We start from the raw sequence: 25,349 nt of genomic DNA, 5'->3' as shown, positions 1-25,349 counted from the left end.
TAATTCAAATTTAAAATTTTATCTTACAGTAACTCACTCATGTGCAATATGACTTATGTACAAGGTTATTAAATGCAGGATTATTTACAATAGCAAAAAACTGGAAAGAATCGAAATGTTTATTGTTAGGGACTGCTCAAATATATTACGGTACATTTATACAATGAAATTTTATGCAGTTGTAAAAAAAATCAAGAAACTCTTTATGTACTGATATAGACAATCTCAAAAATATGCTAAGTGGACAAGCTGAAGAATGGTGTGCACTGCAGAGTACTATCTGTGAAAAATATCTTCAGGAGGATATTAAAGAAACAGATAACACTACAGGGAGGGAGAACTGGGTACTAAAAAGGGGAAGGAGACTTTTCCCTTTTCAGTCTGTTTTTTGATTTTGAATCAAGTGAATGTTACATGTTCTGATGAAAAAAATTTTTTTCTTAGGAGGTAAAATATTGAAATAAAAACAAATATTACAGCAGAAAAACAAAGTTCTTTTAGGTAAATTCAAGCAAGTGTTATGTTTCTTTCATCCGATGGATAAACTTTTCCACAATTCCATCGAGTCTTTCAGGTTCCATCAGTTTATTTACCAATTCCTGCTCAACAGCCATTAGGGCTAGGCCGCTAAGCTTCTCTTGTCCCATGGTATGACATAAATATGTTTTAAGACGGGGCAGTGTAGAAAATGAATTTTCAGCACTTGAAGTAACTGGCCAAGACAAAGCAATATATAATAACTTTGATATGCAAGGAATATTATTGTGAAGACCATGCTGAATAAACAAATAGCCAAGACTGATGAAGTTGATACAATCATAATCTATGACAAAATTGAGCTTCGCATACTGCCGATAAAATCTAAGTTCTGGGATGATGTCCGCATCAAGTTTATAAAATTCTTGGACATGTTTGGCTGTTGTTTCATTTAATGGTTCATTCCACTTAAATAATAGTTCTGAAATTTGCTTCATTTTGCAATAATCAAACTCTGAAAAACATAATTTTAAATTATTTAATATAGTATCCAATCCTTGGTAATAAATATTAATTTTATACTGTTCTTCTGTTGAAGTAGGAAAAAACATACTATCTGACTTGCCAAGATCTACTGTTTTCTGAATCTTTCTTCTTTTCTGAAAAGAAGGTCTTTCAACTTCAAAACCTTTACTGGTTATTTTTTGACATATTTCCTCTGCTCCATCCCAGATAGTTTTGAAATAGGCATCGTTCCTTTCAGAAGATAAACACTCCAAAATTGCTTCTATTTTTGAAGACAATGAAAAAATATCTATGGTTTCACTTTCAAGCTCTTTGGAAAGAATTCCTGTAACACTTAATACTCGATAAAGAAATTTCAAACAAAAGATAAATTCAAATTTGGAAACCAATATTAACAAATCACTCAATTCATCACCCAAACTTGTGTTTGAAGAATGGTTTGATACAATTTCCAATGTTTCAATAATCTCTGGAAGGCCCTCAATCACAGACAGTAAAATATGATTATGGACTGTCCAACATGATGGTGATATATGTTTCTTGCATGTTTTGTTTTGACTTAGCTTACAAATGTTTTGAAAATTTGCAGACATTTCCCGAGACATATGGATAGTGCTGAACAAAGAGTCGAGAGTATTTAGAGCACTTCGGAGTTCTTTCACTTCTTTACAAAACCTAATTACTGCTAAATCCAAAAAATGTGCATAACAATGTATGTACAAAGCTCTTGGCTCTTCTTTCTTGAATTCTGCTGCAATTTTATTAAACTTTCCCCTCAAATTAGTGGTACTATCATAGGACTGGCCACATATCTTATTCAGATCAACTCCAATTTGCTGCAGGTAAGTTTTGATAGTCCTATGTAATTTAGTCCCAGTCATCTCTTCAGTATCTATGAAACCCAAGAATCTTTCTTTAATTAAGATAGACTTAGACATTTTTTGCGGGTATCTTACACAAATTGAAAGCTGTTCTTTAGTGGCACTATCAGTTGTCTCATCACATATTATTGAAAAAGCTGAAGAGACATTGATTTCATTCACAATATCTTGCAGCATTTCAGTCTTTATTATTTCAATAATATCATTTTGAATTTGTGTGCTATTATAGAAGTCAACTTGTGAATTCGTAAGTCGAAATACTTCTTCTCCTTTATCTTTTGCTCTGATTTCTAACAGTTCTAAAAAATTGCCTTTATTCACAGATGAAATTGATTGGTCATTTCCTCTTAATGGTAAACACTGCTTCCCAAGAAATAAAATATTTTCAATTATAAGCTTTAGGTACTTTTTATTTCCTTCAATCTGTTTTGAATGAATAGATAAATTGTCATTGACGGCTTCATCAGAAAACTGGTATTCCCTCCAAAACTGCAATGACTTCAAATGCATTTCACTTTTTTCATGCTTTCTGAATTTTTCTAGAGTCTTTTTCCAATTAGAAATTCCTTGGGCTGCAAATGATTCTCTTCCACAACTAAAATTTTTTTGGCAGAACAACTGGCATGAATAGCAGAATGTCACATCCTTTTTAATACTGTTTTTCAAATGCTGGAAATTTGAACACCAAGATTTTTTAATGCTTTGTGACTTATCTTTAACTTTTTGTACTCTGGATGTAAATTTTGGGTGACACAGTCCATCTACTTTCGTAGATTTCATATTGTATGTAGCATCTTGGTTTGACACTCGATCTTTTTGTACTTCCACACTGGAGTCAACCGTATGCTGACTGGGTATTGATGAAGATGGTGACAGGCTTGGCTGTTCAACACTACTAGTAGCAACACCTCTACTTGATTCACTGGGTAAACTCTTAGAAATGTTTGGGAGAAAAACAGAAAAGCATTTGTTTGAACAGTTTTTAAATGATTAAAATATCAAACATATCTATTCTAGTAACACAATAAAACGAATGGGTGAGCTGCAATATGAGATCCACTAGGGGGAAACATTAAGGATTATTTATAATATAAAGATGCAATCTAGATTCAGCATTAAATGTTCAAAGAATCTTTTGGTACGTAATTGTAATAAAAATAATTTTTATTGCTCACATGACCTAGAATATTGAAAAAGGTAATAAAGAACCCGGAGGAAAAACTATGACTAATAAATACTGCTGTTTAAATATTCTCATTAATAATTTCAAGTCAAACCTAGATTTGGGAAATTGAATATGAATACCAAAAGATGTTTCTTGCTCAACTTTTTGAGCTCTTGGATGAAAATAGGAATGAATATGCTCATATATACATGGACACATATATATATGCACAAAATATGTTTAAAAAAGAAAAGACAGTGTCAAAAATATTAAGGACAAAACTTACATCTACAATGACATTTGCTGTTACTGCAGAAACTGTATCTGCTAAAATAAAAGAGTATCATCAATTCAAAACCTTATATGCTATAAAACAGCATCATAAATTACAATTGCTTATTCTGTATCAGACAACAGAAACAACCTTAGAAGACGGATTTATCAAGGATGGGAAAACAGTGTATATGTCAAGTATCTTTACATCAATTTTACCTTGTAAGACATCAGAGTTCATGATGGGTAGGGAAACATGAGTATCTGCCAATGACACTATATTGCTTATAACTGGAGTTGTATCTTTCTTTGTGGAAAAGAGATCCGTTGAGGCATCATGTACCATGGAAACGTTTACTGAAAAAAATAAAAAGATTTCTCAACAACCAGGCAGAATCAATCAATCAGAAACCATTGTTTAATAACAAGTGTATTCAACAAACAATGTAAAAACCTAATAGCTTGTGCCTGGGTGGCTCAGTGGGTTAAGCGTGTGCCTTCGGCTTGGGTCATGATCCTGGGGTCCTGGGACTGACCCCCGCACTGGGCTCCCTGCACAGTGGGGAGTCTGCTTCTCCTTTTCCCTCTGCTGCTCCCCCCGCTTGTACCCACTCTCTGTCAAATAAGTGAATAAATAAAATCTTTAAAAAAAAATCTAATAACTTTAGGTATTGCTGGATATTGGAGTACGACTTAGGGATAGCCAGGTTCTTTAGGATAACACATTAATAACCTTAAACTGATAATTTACATTTTCCATTTTTTTTTTTTAAAGATTTTATTTATTTATTCGACAGAGATAGAGACAGCTAGCGAGAGAGGGAACACAAGCAGGGGGAGTGGGAGAGGAAGAAGCAGGCTCATAGCGGAGGAGCCTGATGTGGGGCTCGATCCCACAACGCCGGGATCACGCCCTGAGCCGAAGGCAGACGCTTAACCGCTGTGCCACCCAGGCGCCCCTACATTTTCCATTTTTTAACGTACTTTACCTTTGCATACAATTTCTCAGTTCTTTTATACCATTTGCTTGAAATTTCAAGCAAATCTTTACAAGAAATTACCCATGAAGAACAGAAAAGAGATTCCTTTAGAATCTCCTAGTGGGTTTCATTTCTTTCATCATTTTTTAAAATATTTGATTTTTTAAAAGTAATTTCTACACCCAACATGGGGCTCAAACTCTAACCCCAAGATTAAGAGTCACTCGCTCTACCGACTGAGCCAGCCAGGTGCCCCTAAGGGGTATCATTTCTCTCTCAAGATTCATAACCCTCAACATGAATGAAGCTAGACTGGTGTCTAAGCTAGTATTGCAAAGATTTCTATAATAAGCCAGTTTACATGATGTACAAGCCCCAGGGGCATCATTTACTTTCTTATCTATGTAAATTGGACCAATGGTCCTATATGAGGCTCTTTGATGGAATACAAAGTTGACTCTGGGTTACTTGTGCTTTTCTATTAGTGACCTTCCAAGTACTTCCAGTTAGTTCTATTTCCTGTAAAAAATGTAACTAATAGCTTTGTTTTTACAAAGCAGAGCTAAGTGCAAAACTATATTCTAACACAACGATCTTTACAAATAAATATTAAGTCTCTGGTTGTGATGTAGTCTTCCTTTTATATAAAACTACTGGAAAACTTTTTTTTTTAAATGTAGGCTCCATGCCCAATATGGGGCTTGAACTCATGACCCTGAGATCAAAAGTTATATGCTCCACCGACTAAACCATCCAGGCGCACCTGGAAAACATTTTCTTGCAATGAATTTTGCATTGTTTTGACTCTTAGGTCAGTTTAATTTCAAGATGAATCAAGGTTATAAATTAAAGGAAAGCATTAGTATTCTTCAACAGTTTCTAAACCTCTGATAACTGCTAAACAAACATTACCTGTAGAAGATTCCATCTTAGCTTTATTGTAAGCAGAGAAACAATTAATAGAACAAAAAAGGTCTGTCTTCCCCAAGTCATTGGTGGTCTCAATCATTTCATCGGAGGGCTTCAATGTTTTGCAAGGAACAGATGTAAGTGTTTTGGTTGGTTTCTGTTTAGAGATTAAAGTAATATTCATATTCTTGGTATAAGACATATATTGTTAACAAACAAATATATATCCATCACTACTGCTCTTAGTTAAAATACAAGTGATGATAATGAAGACACATTTTTATACTTTCTTAAAAACCAGAAAAAAAAAAAAGAGCACTGGGTATTATACGCAACTGATGAATCACTAAACCCTACCCTGAAACTGATAATAATACCCTATATGTTAACTAACTTGAATTAAAAACAAACAAGAGAAAAAAAAGGCACTACAGATTACAGTGACTAAAATGAAAAATAGATCAATCCGACAAATCACTATTTGTGAAATTTATCAGATATATATTAGTAGCAGCACTAATACATATGCAAGCAATGAAGAAAGAGGTCACAGAATATGTTTATCATTCCAGGCAATCAAAGCCAACTGGATAAATAAAAGTCTTATAATTATATCTCTTTCCTCAATTCCACTTCGAATATTTTTTTTTAAAGATTTTATTTATTTATTTGACAGAGAGACAGCCAGTGAGAGAGGGAACACAAGCAGGGGGAGTGGGAGAGGAAGAAGCAGGCTCTCAGTGGAGGAGCCTGATGTGGGGCTTGATTCCAGAACCCTGGGATCACGTCCTGAGCCGAAGGCAGATGCTTAACGACTGAGCCACCCAGGCGCCCCTCCACTTTGAATATTAACTCGGGAAATTAACTATTGGTACTGAGGAGCCAGAAAACGGCTGTGGGAATCACTGTTTTTCTAGGCTAACTTCCTGGTAAAAATCGCAAGCATACTGTAAGAAAGTAGCATACAAGCAATAAAATATATAGAACACAGTGCATTCAGTAAGCAGTAAGTGTGCAAAGGTAAATGATATAAACTGTGAGGCTTACCATCTATTGTTTCTACTGAAACAGGAACCATCATTCCTGGACTTATGGCAATGGTGAAAAAGAACTGCTTTTGGGGGCATAAAGTACAAGGACAAATGAAAATATCTTACACAGGAGCGGCTGGGTGGCTCAGTCAGTTAAGTGTCTGCCTTCAGCTCAGGTCATGATCCCAGGATCTTGGGATGGAGCCCCACACTGGGCTCCCTGCTCAGCAGAGACTCTGCTTCTCTCTTTCTGCCCCTCTCCCTCCACTCATGCTCTCACTTTCTCTCTCCCAAATAAATACAATCTTTAAAAAAAAATTTTTTTAGGGGCGCCTGGGTGGCTCAGCAGGGCGCCTGGGTCATTAAGCATCTGCCTTTGGCCCCGGGCATGATCCCAGGGTCCTGGGATCGAGCTCCGCATCGGGCTCCCTGCTCCGCTGGGAGCCTGCTTCTTCCTCTCCCACTCCCCCTGCTTGTGTTCCCTCTCTCGCTGGCTGTGTCTCTCTCTGTCAAATAAATAAATAAAATCTAAAAAAAATAAAAATAAAAATAAAATTTTTTTTAAAAGAAAGAAAAGATGTGGCTTACAAATGACCTATTTGAATTGTTCAGACTTGCTGAGAATCCTATCTTCAACTGCATGATTCTAACGAAGAATTTATGGAGATAGAGTCGCGTCTCAAAGCATCATCTGAACAAGCAAGACAACCTCAATCCTACCTCATGAAAGGGGCTCAGACCACTAATTGCATTAATCTCATTTAGTCCACCAAAGCAGGACCCAGCTTCTCTGTTCTCAGAAACACCCACCCAAGGCTCTCCTACAAGAAATAGGGGATTGTTTCTCATTCAGAAAAGCACGTAACATTCTTGATTCATTTTAGTCTTGCTTAGGTATAAGAAAACATAGAGTTAAAAACACTCTGTGGGGGGCGCCTGGGTGGCACAGCGGTTGAGCGTCTGCCTTCGGCTCAGGGCGTGATCCTGGCGTTGTGGGATCGAGCCCCACATCAGGCTCCTCCGCTGGGAGCCTGCTTCTCCCTCTCCCACTCCCCCTGCTTGTGTTCCCTCTCTCACTGGCTGTCTCTATCTCTGTCAAATAAATAAATAAAATCTTTAAAAAATAAAAAAATAAAAACAAAATAAAAACACTTTGTGGTTGAGTCTTATTGATCAGCAGGCTGTTATTATTTCTGCTATCTTTATTTGCGGTTTATAAACAAGCTTTCATATGCTTGGCTTTTCTTCAAGGCCAGATCATCCTGAGATTCTTTGGGAAAATCTCCATACAGCATTTATCATGAATTGTTATGTAAGAGGAACTGTCAGAAGTCTTATTTCATCTTCTTCACTGTTCTACCAACAGAAACTATTCCCGATGGTACAAAATCTAATCCCCACCTTTTCCTAAAGTGGAACCATGCACAAGTGAACTAATGGAAGGAACTCAATCCTGGATGTTTCATTTGAGTCCCATGCAGTCAAATTCAAGTGGAGTGGTTCTTACTTTATGCAACAGGTCTTTATTCATACCTGCTTATATGCTGTAATACTCTTTGAACTTTTTTTTCCCACGATTTTATTTATTTATTTGAGAGTGAGCGAGTGCGTGGGCTGGGGGAGAAGCAGAGGGAGAGGGACAAGCAGACTCTGCACTGAGCAGAGAGCCTCATCTGGGGCTCGATCTCATGACACGAGCCAAAATCAAATCAGACACTTAACTGACTGAGCCATCCAGGCACCCCTCTCTTTGAACTATTAAAGTAATGGGGCTGTCCTTTCATCTGAAGCATATGAAACAGACTAGAAACAGTTTAACAGTAAGCCCCACAGTTCTCAAGACAGACCATGATGAGGCTGTCGGAGTGAAACTGAAAAACAGGCATTACTACAAAGACAGTGCTTCACATGCTGGTATTTTACTTCATACTGAATCTAGGATTTAAAAAAAATTCAGTAAAAACTCTGAGATTTAAGCAAAATAATCAGAATCCCTAAAAGTTAAAAAAAAATTACAACTTACAACAGTAGTCTTCTGACACATGCTGCACTTGGTTAAAATGCTATTAGTACATATGGTAACAAATGCTTTTCTTTTTTCTTCATATGATGAAAGACAAGATTGGCTGCAAAAATTTTTGCTAGAGGTATCATCTTCTAGCTGGACACTGATCACATCCTTTAGATTTAAGATGTCTCTAAAAAGAAAAACAAGGGCACCATTAAACACTTTTATAAGTTAAAGCACTTCTTCAAGTAACCCTCTCCGTTTCATCTACCTTTAGACTGTGCAACAGCAGTGGCATCAGCCTTGAAATAAGAACACCTGAATTTGGTATTTAGTTCTAGGACTTATAGTACGTTATGATGGGTAAGTCATGTATACTCCCAAATGTTGATTCCCTCATCTATAAAGTAGGGATTATAAACCACAACGGATAGCAGAGTTTTGAGGATTACCTAGCTTATATTAGTTAGTTCTAGCGATAATAGAATGATGAGAAATCACATATTCATACCTGACCAACTTCATAATCTACAAGACAGAGGATATCAAAGTACAGTCTGCAAAACTCTGGGTATCCTCCAGATACTTTTGGAGGGGTCCACAAAGACAGAACTATTTTCATATCAAAATATTATTTGTCCAAAAAAAAATGTTGTCTTTTTCCCTATGCTAACATTTGAACGGAGGGTGCAAAATCAACAATGGGCCACTGCAATTCCACTCCTACATAATGTACCCCAAAGAACTGAAGACAAGTACTCAAAAAAGGACAGATACACATATGTTCCTAGCAACACTATTTCAAATAGCTAAAAGACATGGGCACTGGGCTGGCTCAGCTGGTAAAGCACACAACTCTTGATCTCAGGGTTGTGAGTTCAAGCCCCACATTGGGCCTTGAGCTTACTTAAAAAAGAAAAAAAAAATAGCTAAAAGATGGGAATGGCCCAAATGTTCACCAATGAACGAATGGATAAACAAATTATGTTATATCCATACAATGGAATATTACTTAGCTTTAAAAAAAGAATGAAGTGCCGCTATACATGCCACAACATGTATAAACCTCTGATAAACCTCGAAAACATTATGCTTAAAAGACGGACACAAAAGGTTGTATGTTGTAGGATTCCGTTAATGTGAACTATCCAGAATAGATAAATCCATAGATAGACTGCAGATTGGTGGCTGCCAGGGGCTGAAGAAAGAGGAGACTTCTGGGGAGAAACTGCTTACTGGATACACTGCAGTGATAGAAAATGTTCTGGAACTTAGTGAGTATACTAAATACTACTGAAGTGGCTTTTGTTATGTGAATTTTACCTCAACAAACTGGGAGGAAAAAAAACAATGCCAGGTAAACCGCCAGAGCCTTAGCACAAATTAAGACAGTTGAACCAAAATGACCTAGTCTGTGTTATTCATTGCCACGCATTTGCTGTAAAAATCATTTACTTTATTAAACTTTATCCTTGACAAGCTCTTTTGAGTATTCTGTGTGATGATATGGGACACAGGCATGACATACTTCCGCACACCCAAGTATGATGGCTGTCTCAAGGAAACTCTCACATGGGAATGTTAAGAGTTACAGCCTGAGGTAGGTCTTTTTTCACGGAACATATTTTTACTTGAAAGAACAAACTATTATCCAGAGTGGGTATCTGGCAAATATTTTCTCAAAAATGAATAAAGTAAGACTGTTCCTTCAAGATAAACAACTGGCAGTCATTGCCAATGATAAAAGTCAAAGCTTTCACTGAAAATTAGAATTTTGGAAAATCTGCCATCTCCAACTTGATTGCTTCCGAATAGTTAAGCTTTCCTGATGAGATTAGTGGTGATTTTTTTTAAACAAATGTGATTTTTAAAATATTGCATAAAGAAATATGCCAACAGGGGCGCCTGGGTGGCTCAGTCAGTTGAGCGTCTGACTTCAGCTCAGGTCATGATCCCAGGGTCCTGGAATTGAGCCCCATGTTGGGCTCTCTGCTCAGTGGGGAGCCTGCTTCTTCCTCTGCCTGCCCACGTACATGCTCTCTGTCTCTCTCTCTCCCTCTCAAATAAATAAAATCTTAAAAAAAAAAAAAAAAGAAATATGCCAACATTTGGGAGATCTACATAACTCAGTGAACCAGTATTTTCCAAATTATGATAGCATGTAACAAAAATCATTCATTCATGGGTTTAAAAAAAAACCCCACAAACATTCAAAGTACAAACAGACCAATGTATTTTAACCTAACAGTACAAAAAATTCATTGATATGGTTTCAGATTTCACATCATAACTAACCTTTAAGAAGTACTACCTGTTTTCTGGTAGCGTATTAAAGAACATTCACAAAATCTAAATGGCTATTAAAACACTCCTCCCTTTTCCAATTACATATTTGTAGTGCCAGATTTTTTTCAAACTTCAGCCAAAACAACATTTTCCATTAAACTGAACACAGGCAGATATGAAAACCCAGACACTGAAGTGGTTTGCAAAACTGTTAAAATGATTTTTAATTAAAAAAAAATTCCTCATCACTAAATTAAAAAATACATATGGCTATTTTTCATTAAAAATATTATTTATATCAACATGCAGAGTTATTATTTTTTAGTTTAAAAATTTCTCAGTTTTAATTTCTAACACAGTATATATTGGTAGAGAAAACTTACATAGACTAAAGCTCTCTGGCTCTTCAAAAATTTTTAAGAGTGGAAAGGGGGCCAGAGACCAGAATGTTTGAGAACTGCCATGGTATCTGGCTACTAAGACCCCTTAGAATATCAGTCTTTCAGGATAATAGTTTTCCAGATGAAATATTTCTTAAATCAACACTATTTTAACATTTCAAGACTTAACAAATTTTTAGTATATTATGATCGTTCCTCCTTCTTAAATAGATGGTACCAAAAATAATAGGTTCATTTCATTATCACAAATCAGTCATTTTATTGGTTTAAAATACAGCTCTAAATGCAGTATCTGAGTTGTGCTATCCTTGTACTTCATTTGACAAAAATTTTTCTAGGATTCACTGTGTGCCAGCTAGTGTTTAGGCACTGGGAATACAAAGATGAGTATGATCTGGTTCCTAATCTCAAGAGGTTCATAGTCTAGGGGCGCCTGGGTGGCTCTGTTGGTTAGGCATCTGCCTTTGGCTCAGGTCATGATCGCAGGGTTCTGGGATCGGGTCCGGCATCAGGCTCCCTGCTTAGCAGGGAGTCTGTTTCTCCCTCTTCCTCTGCCCCTCCCCCTGCTCCTTCTCTATCTCAAACAAACAAATAAAATCTTAAAAAAAAAAAAAAAAAAAAGAGGTTTATAGTCAAACTGGGACAATATCAATTCTTTCTTTAAAAACATTAATTTTATGATTAATGCTGTGGGAATTATGAACACTATTAAAACACAGATCATGGAACAATTACTCTGAGTGGGTGGGGGGGGTTAGTGAGAGGAGATGAAAAAATGGTGTGGGAACAGACAAGAGGTAAAGATATTTGAGGCAGACCTTTAAGACAGAAAGAAATTAGCAGATGGAAAGGGAGGCAGAAGAAACTGCACAGGCAGAAGCATGGAAGTCTGAAAATGCTTACTGATTTTTATTGCTACCAGTATTCTAGGTTCCTGGTTTTTAATCTACTAAGTCCTTATAAATAAAAAACTAAAAAACGAATTTTTTTAATAGTGCCTAAAATTAGCTTAAACGAACTCTAAGCACAGGACTGAACAACTTTCCTAAATATAAGTGTTACATAGCATTCGTGCACAGGGATATTCTGAACTCGTTGATTGCTATCAGAATCTCTGGTTGGTTCCAAATGGGATACTAAAGTGCAGAAATGACACTTCTTAAATACACTCAAAACAGATTTTAAATCATTGCTATGAAAGAAACGTCAACACTAACTGATAATTAGCTAAAATCTTGAGAACTATATATTAATACAAGATGCTAATAAATGTGGAAGAAAAAAATTAAAAAAAAAAAAAAAGTACAGGTTACTCTGAACAATGGACAGCCTCTCCCAGCCTAAGCATTATTACCACCTTTCCACCAACCTATACAATAGTATTTTGTATCAAAAAAATTTGTATTCCAAAGGAAGTAAAACCTGTTTCACATTTTTGCTCATGTTGGATTTCTTCATCTTAGAGAACAACTTACACACTATATCTTTCCTGTTTCAGCCTTTTCAATCTGTCTGGGAGATCTGCTGAAGGTGTGTAATGGGTAAACTCCAAACACAGTAACATGATACCTTAACTTCTCAGGACCTCAGTTTCCTCAAAACCAAAAGAAAATGTTTGGACTGGATGATCTCTAAGGTCCCTTCCAGTTTTATGATTCTGTAGAGAAAGAAAGCAGACTGAAGAGAGTGCCTTATAGCCCTTAGCAAAAAGGAAAAAAGACATAGTATTGAAGGGTTGAAAAAAACACAAGAAGAAAGGTTGAGTTTCAGGGAGTAAGACTTGAAGCAATGGATAATACCCAAAGCAGCAGCCAAACAAGGAGCTGAAGCAACCAATAAAAAGGGTTTTTGAGTTTAAGAGAATAATAGTGATAATTAACATTTATTGAGGTTTTATTACATGCCAGTGTTGCTCTGATCACTTAAATCTATTATTTAATGTTCATAATTCTTATGTCCATTTAACAAAACAAATGAGAATACCAAGACGTTTTCAACGCTTTTCAAACTTTAGCATATAGATGTATCATCTGGGGACAAATGCAATTCTGATTCAGTAGGTCTGGGTGAGGCCTGAGATTCTGTATTTTTATTTAACAAGCTCCCAGACGGTATTGATACAGCTGCTATGAGTTGCACAATATAACCGTAAATGGAGGAAGATTCAAATTATAGCAACCTGATTCCAAAATGAGACACATGAAAGGAATTTATTATATTTATGAGTAAAACTGGTGGCCTATGTGTTTTCTTTGTTCTGAAACAAAAACATTTAAAATTTAGCAATAGCATTTAATGAGTACTAACAAACCAGAATTTTACTATGATAAGGGTCTCAAAGCACAATGATCTTTTATACATCTCAGGGTAGAGTTCAAAGTTTTGGACATTTTACACTAATTCATTATGAAATTACTACCACTTCCTTTCTCTGCATCTAAATTGCCACATATATATACACATATAAAAAGTAAGCGATACAGACCCCAACAGTAGCTCACTGAAATCTTGAAATTACATCCATCCATGTTTACCTATGACTATTCAATTTTGCAAAAGAGTCAAATAACTTCATTTACCATTATGAGAAACATTGTTTTATAATGTTATACCTTGGTTATTTTATACCTTGGAAGATCCAAATTAACTATTATGTGATTAATGTGTTAGTGGTTTGCACACTCTTTAGTTAAATGATAAGACAGAATGGGCATAGAATAATCCCATTTATAGAGAATTTCAAATGAAGAGTAGGAAAGTAAGTTTCAGAAGTCACATTATTTAAAGCTGAAGAGAAAAAGAACTCCTTACATTTTAATTTCTGCAAATCTCTCAACAACAAAAAAATATTTCTGAAGAATCTAACAGAGGAACTGAAAGCAGAAGCAGCTTTTCACTAAACCAAGGTGATACTTCTTCAGAAAAAATGAAAATAGGGGTGCCTGGGTGGCTCAGATGGTTAAGCATCTGCCTTCGGCTCAGGTCAGGATCCCAGGGTCCTGGGATCGACCCTGCATCGGGCTCGGCTCCCCTGATTGGCGGGGAGCCTGCTTCTCCCTCTCCCTCCGCTGTTCCCCCTGCTTGTGCCCTCTTGCTCTCTCTGTCAAATAAATAAATAAAATCTTAAAAAAAAAGAAAAAATGAAAATGTAGACAGTTACAGCCAAGACTCTGATCAAGATCTATGTAGGAAGTAAAAGGGGGCATAATTTAGAGTTATATACTTTGAGCAGTTTGAACAAGTTCTCTTGGGAAGAGCTGGTGAATTGGCAGATGAAATGTATTCAGTGATGCACAGTGTGGAGCAGAAAAGCTGAGTAGACCCTTTCCTCTGATAAGCAGTTTGCCCCTTCTGAAGAATTTTTTTACAACCAGAACAGGAAACCTGAATAGCTGTGGTTGAAACTGAAGGAAGCATTTTATTCATGCCAGATGATGTCAGAGAAAGCTGGACGCCTGCAGTCAACTGTGGAGCTATAAACACAAAACACGAAGGAAGAAAATTAGTATTTATGTAAAATTAAGTATGCATTCTTTTATTCTCTATAGAGGTTACTTTTGGACTTGAAACCCCAAACAAACAATGCACTATTCAAAGATATTCTAAAAAAGTAGAATAAACTGGCTATTACATTGGTTAGAATAAATATGATTAAGTAATTCTATTACCACTGTCTGAAAATGTAGTGTTTATTTTCAGTTCATTCTCCTGAGTTTTAGGCTGCTGGGCTTGACAATACTCCTAAAAAAAGAGATGAAAATAATGAATAATGTGTATAAAACAACTAGTTATTCAACAGAAAATAATAAATTATGTTTAAGTTTGTGCAGTGAATTGTATAACTGAACTGAACCATAGGTGAACGCTCCCCTTTTGGTGACCTTTGGCTGACACGTTATATTCCATATATTATACATTATATTCTATCATACCTAGATGTGACTTCAGTAATTTTTGTTCACATAGTCCTTCAGTAAGCTACCCCAAATAGAGGATACACACTCAATAATGACACCTATTTTCCCTCCTTGTTCTAATCAATAATAGCTAATTGTCTTCATAAAGACCTTAAACACAAAAGTTGTTGGATTGGGCTAAATTGAGTCTTTACAGAGGACTTTTCAGAGCAGCAGGCACTCTATCTAAACATGATACACATGCTTGAATGTCCAGAGATGGAAGAAGCAACAGATACTTCCTAGATGGACAACATTCCCCAGTGTCACCAACTCAATGGGAGTCATATCCTTACTTAATAGTGATTTACTTTAGGCTATTTCTTTTTTTTTCTTCTTAAAGATTTTATTTATTTATTTGACAGAGAGAGACACAGCCAGCGAGAGAGGGAACACAAGCAGGGGGAGTGGGAGAGGAAGAAGTAGGCTCCCAGCAGAGCAGGGAGCCCAACACAGGGCTCGATCCCAGGATCCTGGGACCACGCGCTGGACCGAAGGCAGTCGCTTAACAACTGAGCCACCCAGGCGCCCCTACTTTAGGCTATTTCTAAACAGAATACTAGAAATAAATTAAAACTGAATTTACTTTTTGTTTCATTAGAAATTTCAGCTAATTCATATATAAACATTTTAAGGAAATTTTGCACTACTCACAGAACATTCATAGCTTGAGTCAGTTTATCATTTATGGGTTCTTTAGCATATAATGGGTCTAAAAAAGTTTAAGAATAAACATGAAACTGATTTGGATAATGTAATTACAAAGAAAAGAACTCTAAGAATTTATAATATACTAAATAGAGTCAGTAGCATAAAAACATTTAGCTATTCATATTGTTTCAAATTAAGAAAAATGAAAACAAAAATGTATTAACCTTAGCTAGGCCCATAATATCCTAAGCAATCCTTTTATCAGTTCAAAACCCAATTCTAAACAGCCATTCTTCGCTCAAATCATATTCTTGCATATAGTTGTGATGGCACTTCACACCATATAGCTTGTATTATTTGACCAACTGCTTAGGGGATGATAAAGATTTCAGGTTTTCAGCTAGTAAACCAGCATCTGCATAACTAAAATATATACTTAAACACTGCTCTACAAAAAAGAAAATAAAGTAGGATATTTACCTGAGCATTGTCAGGTTCCGTCTTAATTTCATCTAGCCGCCCCAGTTGTGGTGCTACTGCTTTGTCACATTTACCATCTATCGGTGATTCTTTCATCTTAGTGTCTGATGCAAAAGAATCCTCCAGCTCCAAACTAATGAATTTCTTCTTGGGGAATAGTATCCTGGTTCCTAAAATAAAATATGAATGGATGGGAGAGTCTGATATTAAAATTAGTCCTTTTAAATATGGTAGTTTTCTGGAAGCACAAAGGACTTTAGCTTTAGACACTCTGGACTCAGGGTTGCTTCACAGTACCAACACTGGCTTTCTTCCCTTCATCCATTATTCCCCAACATAGCTTTGCTTTATAATTCTTTGGTAGACATATTTCTACACTTTCTTCTGGGACTAGTCTTCCCCACTTCTATTCTCCCAGGCCGGCCTATAGCATAAGCTCACCAAACCCACAAGTTTACTTTTAATTTATTAAATAGTCTTAGAATACGTAAAGTCTTCTATCCAAGGTTAATCCAAATACCTGTGCTCACTACCTCTCCCCCATCACTGCCCTCTTATAGAGCCAGTTACCATCTATATCTCCTTCAACTCCTCTTTCCCTCCTTATTGGTTCTTCACATATAAACATTCGAATACATTCAAGGATCCAACTTTTAAAGCTAGTGCCCTCTCTCTGACCACTGTTTCCTTGAACCCTATGACTCCAAGGCCTATTTCTCCTCTTTGCCAGTCTTTTTTTTTTTTTTTTTTAGATTTTATTTATTTGACAGACAGAGAGACAGCCAGCGAGAGAGGGAACACAAGCAAGGGGAGTGGGAGAGGAAGAAGAAGGCTCTCAGAGGAGGAGCCTGATGCAGGGCTCCATCCCAGAACACTGGGATCACGCCCTGAGCGGAAGGCAGACGCTTAACGACTGAGCCACCCAGGCACGCCTGCCAGTCTTCTTTTCAAACATTTATTTCACCTGCTTCTAAAATATTTGTGTTCCGGAACGCCTGGGTGGCTTAGTTAGTTAAGCATCTGCCTTCGGCTCAAGTCACGATCCCGGGTCCTAGGATAGAGCCCCGAGTTGAGCTCTCTGTTCTGCTTCTCCCTCTGTAGCCCCCCTACTCCAAGCTCGTGCTCTCTCTCAAATAAATAAAATCTTTAAAAAATAAAAATATTTGTGTTCCTCCAAAGCACAATTCCACAGGACTTTCTCACTTGTTCTGTGGGCACAACCTTGAATTCAACTATCATTTATAGGCTGATTTTCCCCCATATTTCTGAGCTGCAGCCCATATATCTATTGCCTACTAAATATCTCCACTTGGATGCTCCACAGGTCCCTCCAATTCAAGAGATTTAAAACTATATTCTTATATTATTCCCATAAGCCTGCTTTACACACGTTCTCTTTCTTGGTAAAATGTACTATCCTATATACCCAATTTCCCAAACCAGAAATCTAGGGGTAATCCTAAATTCCTCTTCTCTCAAAGTTCCCACATCTAATCACTAAAGTGGATCAAATATACCTTCTAAATAGGTTTTGAATCTATTTTCCATTTACACCTCATGCCTCCCCCCCCCCCATGAATTCCTTTTTGGTAATTATAGATAAGATAGTTAAAATCCAAATTAAAATATAAAAGATTGTTGCACGTTCAGGCTTAAAAAATAATTCCATTTTATAGCTTTTAAGGAACTACAAGGGGCTTTTTTTTTTTTTTTTTTTTTAAGATTTTCATTTATTTGAGAGAGATCCTGTGTGCGCACCAGCAGGTGGGAGAAACAGAGGTAGAGGGAGAAGCAGGCCTGAGCAGGGAGCCAGACATGGGGCTAGATCCAAGGACCCTGAGATCATGACCTGAGCCGAAGGCAGATGCTTAACTGACCGAGCCACCCAAGCGTCCCTACAAGTGCCTTTTGATTGCTCAGCCCCAATGCCTCTTTTTCCAGGACAGACTGGTTCCTTGTATCTTCTTTTCTCTCATCTTTGGTTCTTTCCCCACTTTTCTGGTAGCTTTTACTGAAAGTCCCTACCCCAAAGCAGAAACTTCAATGAATAAGGCCAGACTGTGATGTGCAATAAAAGCTCATATGGCCTCTGCCCAGCCCGTTTGAGCATCACACACAACCAGCAAAGCAAAACTCACAGGAAATTAACTACTAGACTGTCATTCACCTGAAAGAAAATATGCAAGTCTAAAAATCAATTAAAAACAAAGCATCCATGAGCGTTTGCATCTTGGAATCCCTTCAAATGTGGCAGTCATCACACCAATAGGCAAATAATGGAAAGCACCTTAAAAGTGTAATTAATTAATCCAAAATATGTTTCTGAAGCAGGGAAAACAGTATATAACATTTCTTTAGCTATTAGAAAAGGAAAAAGAACAAAAAACATATATGGATAACAAATCCAGTATTTCTTTTTCCAACAAGATGCATATTAGAGTAAAATAAGTCCTAGAAACCTCTTTTTTTTTTTTTTTTTTAAGATTTTATTTTTGGTGTCCTTGGTTGGCTCAGTCGGAGCATGCATGGGGCTTGAACTCAGGACCCTGACATCAAGAGCTGCATGCTCCTCCAACTGAACCAGGTAGGCGCCCTGAAACCTCTTTTTTATATAGCCAACACCTATCCTTCCTGGGGATAAACCATGTATGACGGAAAGTATTAATAGTCGTAGGATAAATGTGGCACATGTTCCTGCTGGTTAATACTACTTGGTAATAACCAATTAAAACATTTTAATTTAAACCAAAGAGGGATATATCATGGACCAGAAAACAAAATTCACACTATTTTTATTTTATTTATTTTTTTAAAAAAGATTTTATTTATTTGACAGAGAGAGAGGGAACACAAGCGGGGGGAGTGGGAGAGGGAGAAGCAGGCTCCCTGCTAGGCAAGGAGCCTGATGTGGGGCTCCATCCTAGGACCCTGAGATCATGACCCGAGACGAAGGCAGACAATGACTGAGCCACCCAGGCACCCACATTAATTTTGTTAAAAGATTTTATTTATTTGACACCGAGAGAGAGAGAGAGAAAGAGAGTGAGAGAGGAGAGCGCGCACCCACACACAAGCAGGGGGAGCAGCAGGCAGAGGCTGAGCAGGGAGCCTGACCTGGGCTTGATCCCAATCATGACCTGAGCTGAGGGTAGCCGATTAACGGAGTGAACCACCCAGGCGCCCCTCAAAATTCATATTAATTTTTAAAGTAAAACATGAGACTGCAAAGAAATTGCAAGCTATCAGGAGTTATTTCGAGACACACAAACAGATCTCCAGAACGTATGTGCTTTTCTCTTGGAAAATTAGTACCATATTGATGCTTCATATTGCTTCACTTTAATCTTTTAATTCTTCCCCACTATACTGTGCTCATACTGTTCTATCTGTAAAGTCACTTTTGCTTATTCAAGCCCTACTCGCCTTCTAAACCAACTCAGCTCCAAATTTTATCAGAATGGCAAGAATTAAAATAAGACTGATATGGGATGCCTGGGTGGCTCAGTTGGTTGTGTCTTGGGCTCAGGCCATGATCTCAGGGTCCTGGGATTGAGTCCCACATTGGGCTCCTTGCTCAGCGGGGAGCCTGCTTCTCCTTCTGCCTGCTGCTTCCCCTGCTTATGCTCTCACTCTCTCTGACAAATAAATAAATAAAATCTTAAAAAAAAAAAAAAGACTGATAAATCTAGGGGTGCCTGGCTGGTTCAGTTGGCAGAGCACAAAACACCTGATCTCAGGGGTCATGGCTGTAGAGATAACTTAAAAAAAAGAAGAGATGATAAATCTAGGCACAACAGATAAAATTAACAGGCTTTACCCTTGAGGGCACTTTTCATGACAGAACAGAAGAAAAAAGCCAAGCAGAAAACAGCAGCACACTGAGCTAAGGAGATGGGAGTTCTGGGTGGCCAAAGCAGTCTTGAGGCACAAAGGAGAGGTGGGAACCAAGAAGAAACAAGCCTCCCAATTTGCATACAAATATCCCATCCTCCACTTATTAGCTGACTTCCAAATGTACATCTACAGAGTATGGACGCTAAAAAATCTAGCAGAAAACGGAAGGTTGAGTCAAAACGGCTGAACAGAGATGACAGTAGCTTTGCAAAGCTAAGACCAAAGTTGAAATTTAAGCCCAGCAAAGGTAGAGGGGATCTGGTAAACATCTGGACTTGCAGCTGAGACTCTAGCAGACCATGTGCTAGGAGTAAGGGTCACTCTGCAGGAGAAAAGACCACTCCCTAGAAGAAAGGGCAAACCAAAATAAATCAGCCCTAATAAGCGTAACACTAACCCTCAAAAGGATCAATATAATCTGTTAGGAAAAAAAATATTATATATATAGAGAGAGAGAGAGAGAGAGAGAGGGAGTGTGTGTCTGTTAGAACTATCTGTCTGCCTACGGGAAACAGCCCTCTCTGCAGGAAGTGCACCTAGAGTCTTTAAATTTTTTCATCCATAATACAATAAAAATTTATGGGTACATCCCAACAAAAAAACACAAATAAGACTGACTGAAAACCAATGAAAAGAAAAAGGAGAAAAGAAAAAAGGACAATAGAACAGACCTATAGGTAACCCATATTGGTATTATCAGGCTGACTGTGATACATTTGAGAAAACAGAAAAAGATGGAGAAGTTTAGCAGTCCTGGAATAATTTTTAAAAAATCATGGAAATTTGAGAATTGGAAAATAAAATAGGGAGATTTAGGATACATTTTATATCAATAGTAGAAAGCAGTTCAGACTGATACATGTAAGGATAAAAATACAAATAAGGTGAGCAACAGCTGGAAGAAGGCAAAAAGGTCTAACACAGATGTAAACAGAGTCCCAGCAAGAGAGAAAACAGACAATGCAACAGAAGCAGTATTTGAAGAACTACTGGCTAGACAATTTCCCCAAAATGAAGAAAAATATCAAACCACACAAATTCAAGAAGCTCTATGAGTAACAACCAAGGTAAATATAAAAGGAAAACACAACTACCCACATCATAGTCACACTGGTGAAAACTAAAGGTTAAAAAAAATCTTAAAAGCAGCTAAAGAAAAAAGACTTAACATACAGGAGAACAAAAATTAGAATAAAGGCTGTTTTCTTGTCAGCAACAATGAAGGCCAGAAGCCAATGGAGTATCTTTAAGGTGCTGGGGGAAGAAAAAACTACCTAAAATTCTCTAGTCAGTAAAAATATCCTTCAAAAATAAAGGTGAAATCAGCACATATTCAGATAAATGAGAATGAGGATTTATCACAAACAAACCTATACTGTAGAAGTGCTAAAGAAAATTCTTTAAGTTAAAGTGAAAGACTCAATGGAAATTTGGTGTAAAAACTGGGAAGGAGAAGAAAACAAACTGCTTTTATTTGTATAGAGCGCGATGGTGTACTTAGAAAACCCTAAGGAATATCTTCTCTCCTCCCAGCACAATACTCGAATAAGTGAACTTAGAAGGATCATAGGATAATACAACATCAATATTTAAAAATTTCTTCTCTCACCACTTCACCATTGTTCCAGAGGTTCTAGTCAGGTTAATAATGCAAGAAAAACCGCACTAAGATACCACCTTACGCCAGTTAGAATGGCAAAAATTAACAAGGCAGGAAACACCAATTGCTGGAGAAGATGTGGAGAAAGGGGATCCCTCCTACATTGTTGGTGGGAATGCAGGTTGGTGCAGCCACTCTGGAAAACAGTGTGGAGGTCCCTTAAAAAGTTAAAAATTGAGCTACCCTATGACCCAGCCATTGCAATACTGGGTATTTACCCCAAAGATACAGACGTAGTGAAGAGAAGGGCCATATGCACCCCAATGTTCATAGCAGCATTGTCCACAATAGCTAAATAAAAAGGTGATTGACATGGGGTGTTTAGGATTTCACAGAGTCTGTGGGGGGAGGCTTTCGCATGTTGGACAAGGACCAGACCGTGAGTACTTGAGTTTGTCAGACTTACCAAGAAACTGACTAAAACACAAAGCCCATCCCATTCCCCCTGGTGTCGGAGGGGGGGGGGGGGGGGGAATGGGATAGACTGGTGATGGGTAGTAAGGAGGGCACGTATTGCATGGTGCACTGGGTGTTATACGCAACTAATGAATCATCGAACTTTGCATCAGAAACCAGGGATGTACTGTATGGTGACTAACATAATAAAAAAACATTAAAAAAATAATGCAAGAAAAAAAACAGAAATCTTGAAAAGGAAGAAGTAAAATTGTCATTATTTATAGATGACGTGTTGTATACATTGAAATCCAAAAGGATCTCCAAGTAGTTACTACATTATTAAGTAAATTTAGGAAGGTCAGTATTCAAAGACCATTTTTTACTAGAACAATTAAATAAAAATTTTATTTTTAAAAATATTTTATTTATTTGTCAGAGAGAGAGAGAGAGCTAGAGTGAGTGAGTGCACACAAGCAGGGGGAGAAGCAGACAGAGGAAGAAGCAGGCTCCCCACTGAGCAAAGAGCCTGATTTGGGGCTTGATCCCAGGACCGTGGGATCATGACCGGAGCCGCAGGCAGACGCTTAATCGACTGAGCCACGCAGGTGTCCCCCCAAAAAACTTTAAAACAACCATTTTCTAAAGCATCACAAAACATCAAATATATGAATATATCTAATGAAATACGTCAAGATCTCTACACTGAAAACAAAAGAGTGCTAAGAGAAATTAATACATAGAGAAACATAGCATGCTCTTTGATTGACTTGATACTATCAGTTTTCCCAAAATTGAGCTAAAGATCAAAATCTCAGTTTTTGTGGAATTTGCAAGGTGATTCTAATGTATGTGGAACGTATACAAAACCTAGAATAGCTAAAACAATCTCAAAAAAGAAAAAAGTTGGAGGACTTACTATAAAGCTAAAGTAATTGTTATGGTCACAAGCAAAAGTAAAGTGACTAATGTATCCAGAAGCAGGTATACTCTAACTTTTTACTTCTGTGCATTATAGCCACTTCCTTATACATTACACTTTGCAAAAATATGTTCTATATTCACTTGTGTTCTGCAAGCTCTTTTACTGGTTTGACAGAAAGGCTGGAGGCACAAGGTTAAAGGCATTTTAAACCAAACTAAAATGTCCATGCTTAGTTCCACAGGCAATGGGGAGCCACTATTTATGAAATGCCTACATACTAGAATTAGAGGAATAATTAGAATGTCCCAACACTCTATAATACCCTGCTAGCACAGGATAACTGTAACAATATAAACATATGCAAAGTAAAAAGAAGCAATGAGGGAAGAGAAAATGGTAAAGTGCCTACAAAGCAATGATGAAAGAATATTCCAGGCTGGAGACAGCATGTTTACTCTTGTTAATCAGAAGCTTTTGGGGTTCAGCAAACATTTCATTCATATTTTGTTTTTTAAAAAATTACTTTAAAAATAATAAAATCATGAGATAAACAGTTAACTGTAGTATACCAAATATTAAGTATTTTGGAGAAGTCCAAAGCATTAATTTGTGCTAGATTAACACTGACCTTCAGAAAATAGCTTTCCTGCCATCTAGGTGAATACAGTGCAATTCCCCATAGCTGTGTCACTGCTGAGGAAGGCTACAGCTTTTCACCTGTCCTGTTTGGCTTCTGACTTGTATATGCACCATTTTAGCAAGGGCATCTACTCCCCTAATGCTGTTGCCTCATCCTAAGAGTTAAAGGCAAACTGATGAGTCCTGAACTGCAAGGACTAAATGTAATATAGTTCTTGTTATAAATTTTAAAGGCTTCTCGTCTTGTATATTTGTGATGAGGAATACCAGTTACTGTCAGGTGTTATCAGTGGTCCAACTGTTTCTGAAATTGCACCCTGAGAAAGCTGGAAGATACCGTTTGCAAACACTAGTCCATGTAAACCAAGATACTACCAACCCTGGACGCTAAAGCAATATACTAAAATAAAGTGATAAAGATTGCACCTTCATCTAATCCCAATTTCAAGTCCGAATACATCGAATCAAACTTTTGTACTATTTAATCTTTTAGCTGAGACTCCGTGTACACATCTAATTGCAAAAGGACTTCCATGATTTTTTTTTTAAAGTTGCTTATAAAAACACTACTGCTTAATGAAGGAAGAGCTACACAAGTATGATCAAATGGTTTAAAAAGAGACCGCGGATAGAGACCAAAACTTGCAAGCCCAGTTACGGCGTAGGCGCAGCAGGCGGCGAGAAACGCGAGAAACGCTGGAAACCGGGGCAAGGGTCCCCCGACTCTGCCGACAAGGTTAAAGGAGACGACAAACACAATCCGGGGGCCTGACCCCGAGTTCCCGACCCTCACATGGCGGAATCCGCACGCAGAGACCCGTCTCTAGGACCTCGGCCCGACCCGACGACGCTTCATCCTCCCTCCGACAGGCGAAACTCTCTGCCCCTTTCCGGTAAGGCGCAGGAATAAACACCGACACCACGGCCGCGTAAGGGGCTTACTAATTTCTCTCAGGGATGCTGGCCGCACGAGGAGTCTCAAAGGAACTTCGACGCCAAACGGTCACGCAGGCCCGCCCCTTTCCCGCCGGGCTCTGCGGCCGAGCATGCGCAGCGCAGCTGGCCAGGCGGGGCCCACTTTCCCTTAGCTCCGGAGGGCGGGGAGAGCCCTTAGCGCTGCTCAGCGTCTGACCTTAGACGCTATGCTAGATGGCCCCAAATTTGGACCCTTAAAGGCAGGGGCGATGTGGGATGGCCTCAGAGTTCAAGCGAGGCGGTTAGCTTTCCTGGATTCGGGAGATGTGTCTGTTAGCAATTTCTGTAAATCCCAATGTCTTCATCCTTGAAATGGGGTTTACTAACAGTGCCTTTGCCATAGGCATGTTAAGATTGGAAAGGCAATGTTGGTAAAGTTCCAGGTACACGGTAAATTCCCGGTAAAAGGAATTATCTGCAGCGATGGAGAGGGGGTTCAGGCTTTTTCCATTTGGGGGCGCTCATCATTTAGTAAAAGAATCCCAAAAGAGTGTCAAAAATCATGGTATATTTTATTTTATTTTATTTTATTTTATTTCATTTTATTTTATGATTTTATTTATTTATTAGACAGAGAGACAGCCAGCGAGAGAGGGAACACAAGCAGGGGGAGTGGGAGAGGAAGAAGCAGGCCCATAGCGGAGGAGCCTGATGTGGGGCTCGATCCCACAACGCCGGGATCACGCCCTGAGCCAAAGGCAGACGCTTAACGACTGCGCCACCCAGGCGCCCCCAAAAAATCATGGTATATTTTAAATGCTACTTAACAAATTAACACTTTCAACACCTAAAAAAGTATAGGATCAAATAATTGTGCTATGCCTACAATCATAATAG

General features: G+C 37.9%; 1 protein-coding gene across 10 annotated transcripts; it reads right to left on the bottom strand.

The window, feature by feature from the left end:
• Positions 1-105: 105 nt before the first annotated feature.
• Positions 106-24,566, bottom strand: ZMYM1 (zinc finger MYM-type containing 1). Of its 10 annotated transcripts, none has more exons than XM_008694412.2 (9): positions 24,480-24,566; positions 16,024-16,193; positions 14,605-14,677; positions 14,160-14,409; positions 8,265-8,439; positions 5,214-5,367; positions 3,541-3,678; positions 3,335-3,375; positions 106-2,816 (listed from the first exon to the last, which is right to left on the bottom strand). In XM_008694412.2, the coding sequence occupies exons 2-9, from the start codon at positions 16,117-16,119 to the stop codon at positions 519-521; spliced, it is 3,225 nt and encodes a 1,074-aa protein (XP_008692634.1). In that variant the 5' UTR covers positions 16,120-16,193; positions 24,480-24,566; the 3' UTR covers positions 106-518. The 10 variants fall into 10 exon arrangements, with proteins under 10 accessions (XP_008692634.1, XP_040475170.1, XP_040475167.1 ...); XM_040619236.1 differs by having other exon boundaries at positions 24,325-24,559; XM_040619233.1 differs by having other exon boundaries at positions 24,331-24,559.
• Between the last annotated feature and the right edge of the window lie 783 nt (positions 24,567-25,349).

Source organism: Ursus maritimus, unplaced genomic scaffold (assembly GCF_017311325.1).
Source record: "Ursus maritimus isolate PB19 unplaced genomic scaffold, ASM1731132v1 scaffold_32, whole genome shotgun sequence".
NCBI lineage: Eukaryota > Metazoa > Chordata > Mammalia > Carnivora > Ursidae > Ursus > Ursus maritimus.
The sequence above is the reverse complement of the archived record's forward strand: the minus strand, read 5'-3'. Positions and strand labels throughout refer to the sequence as shown.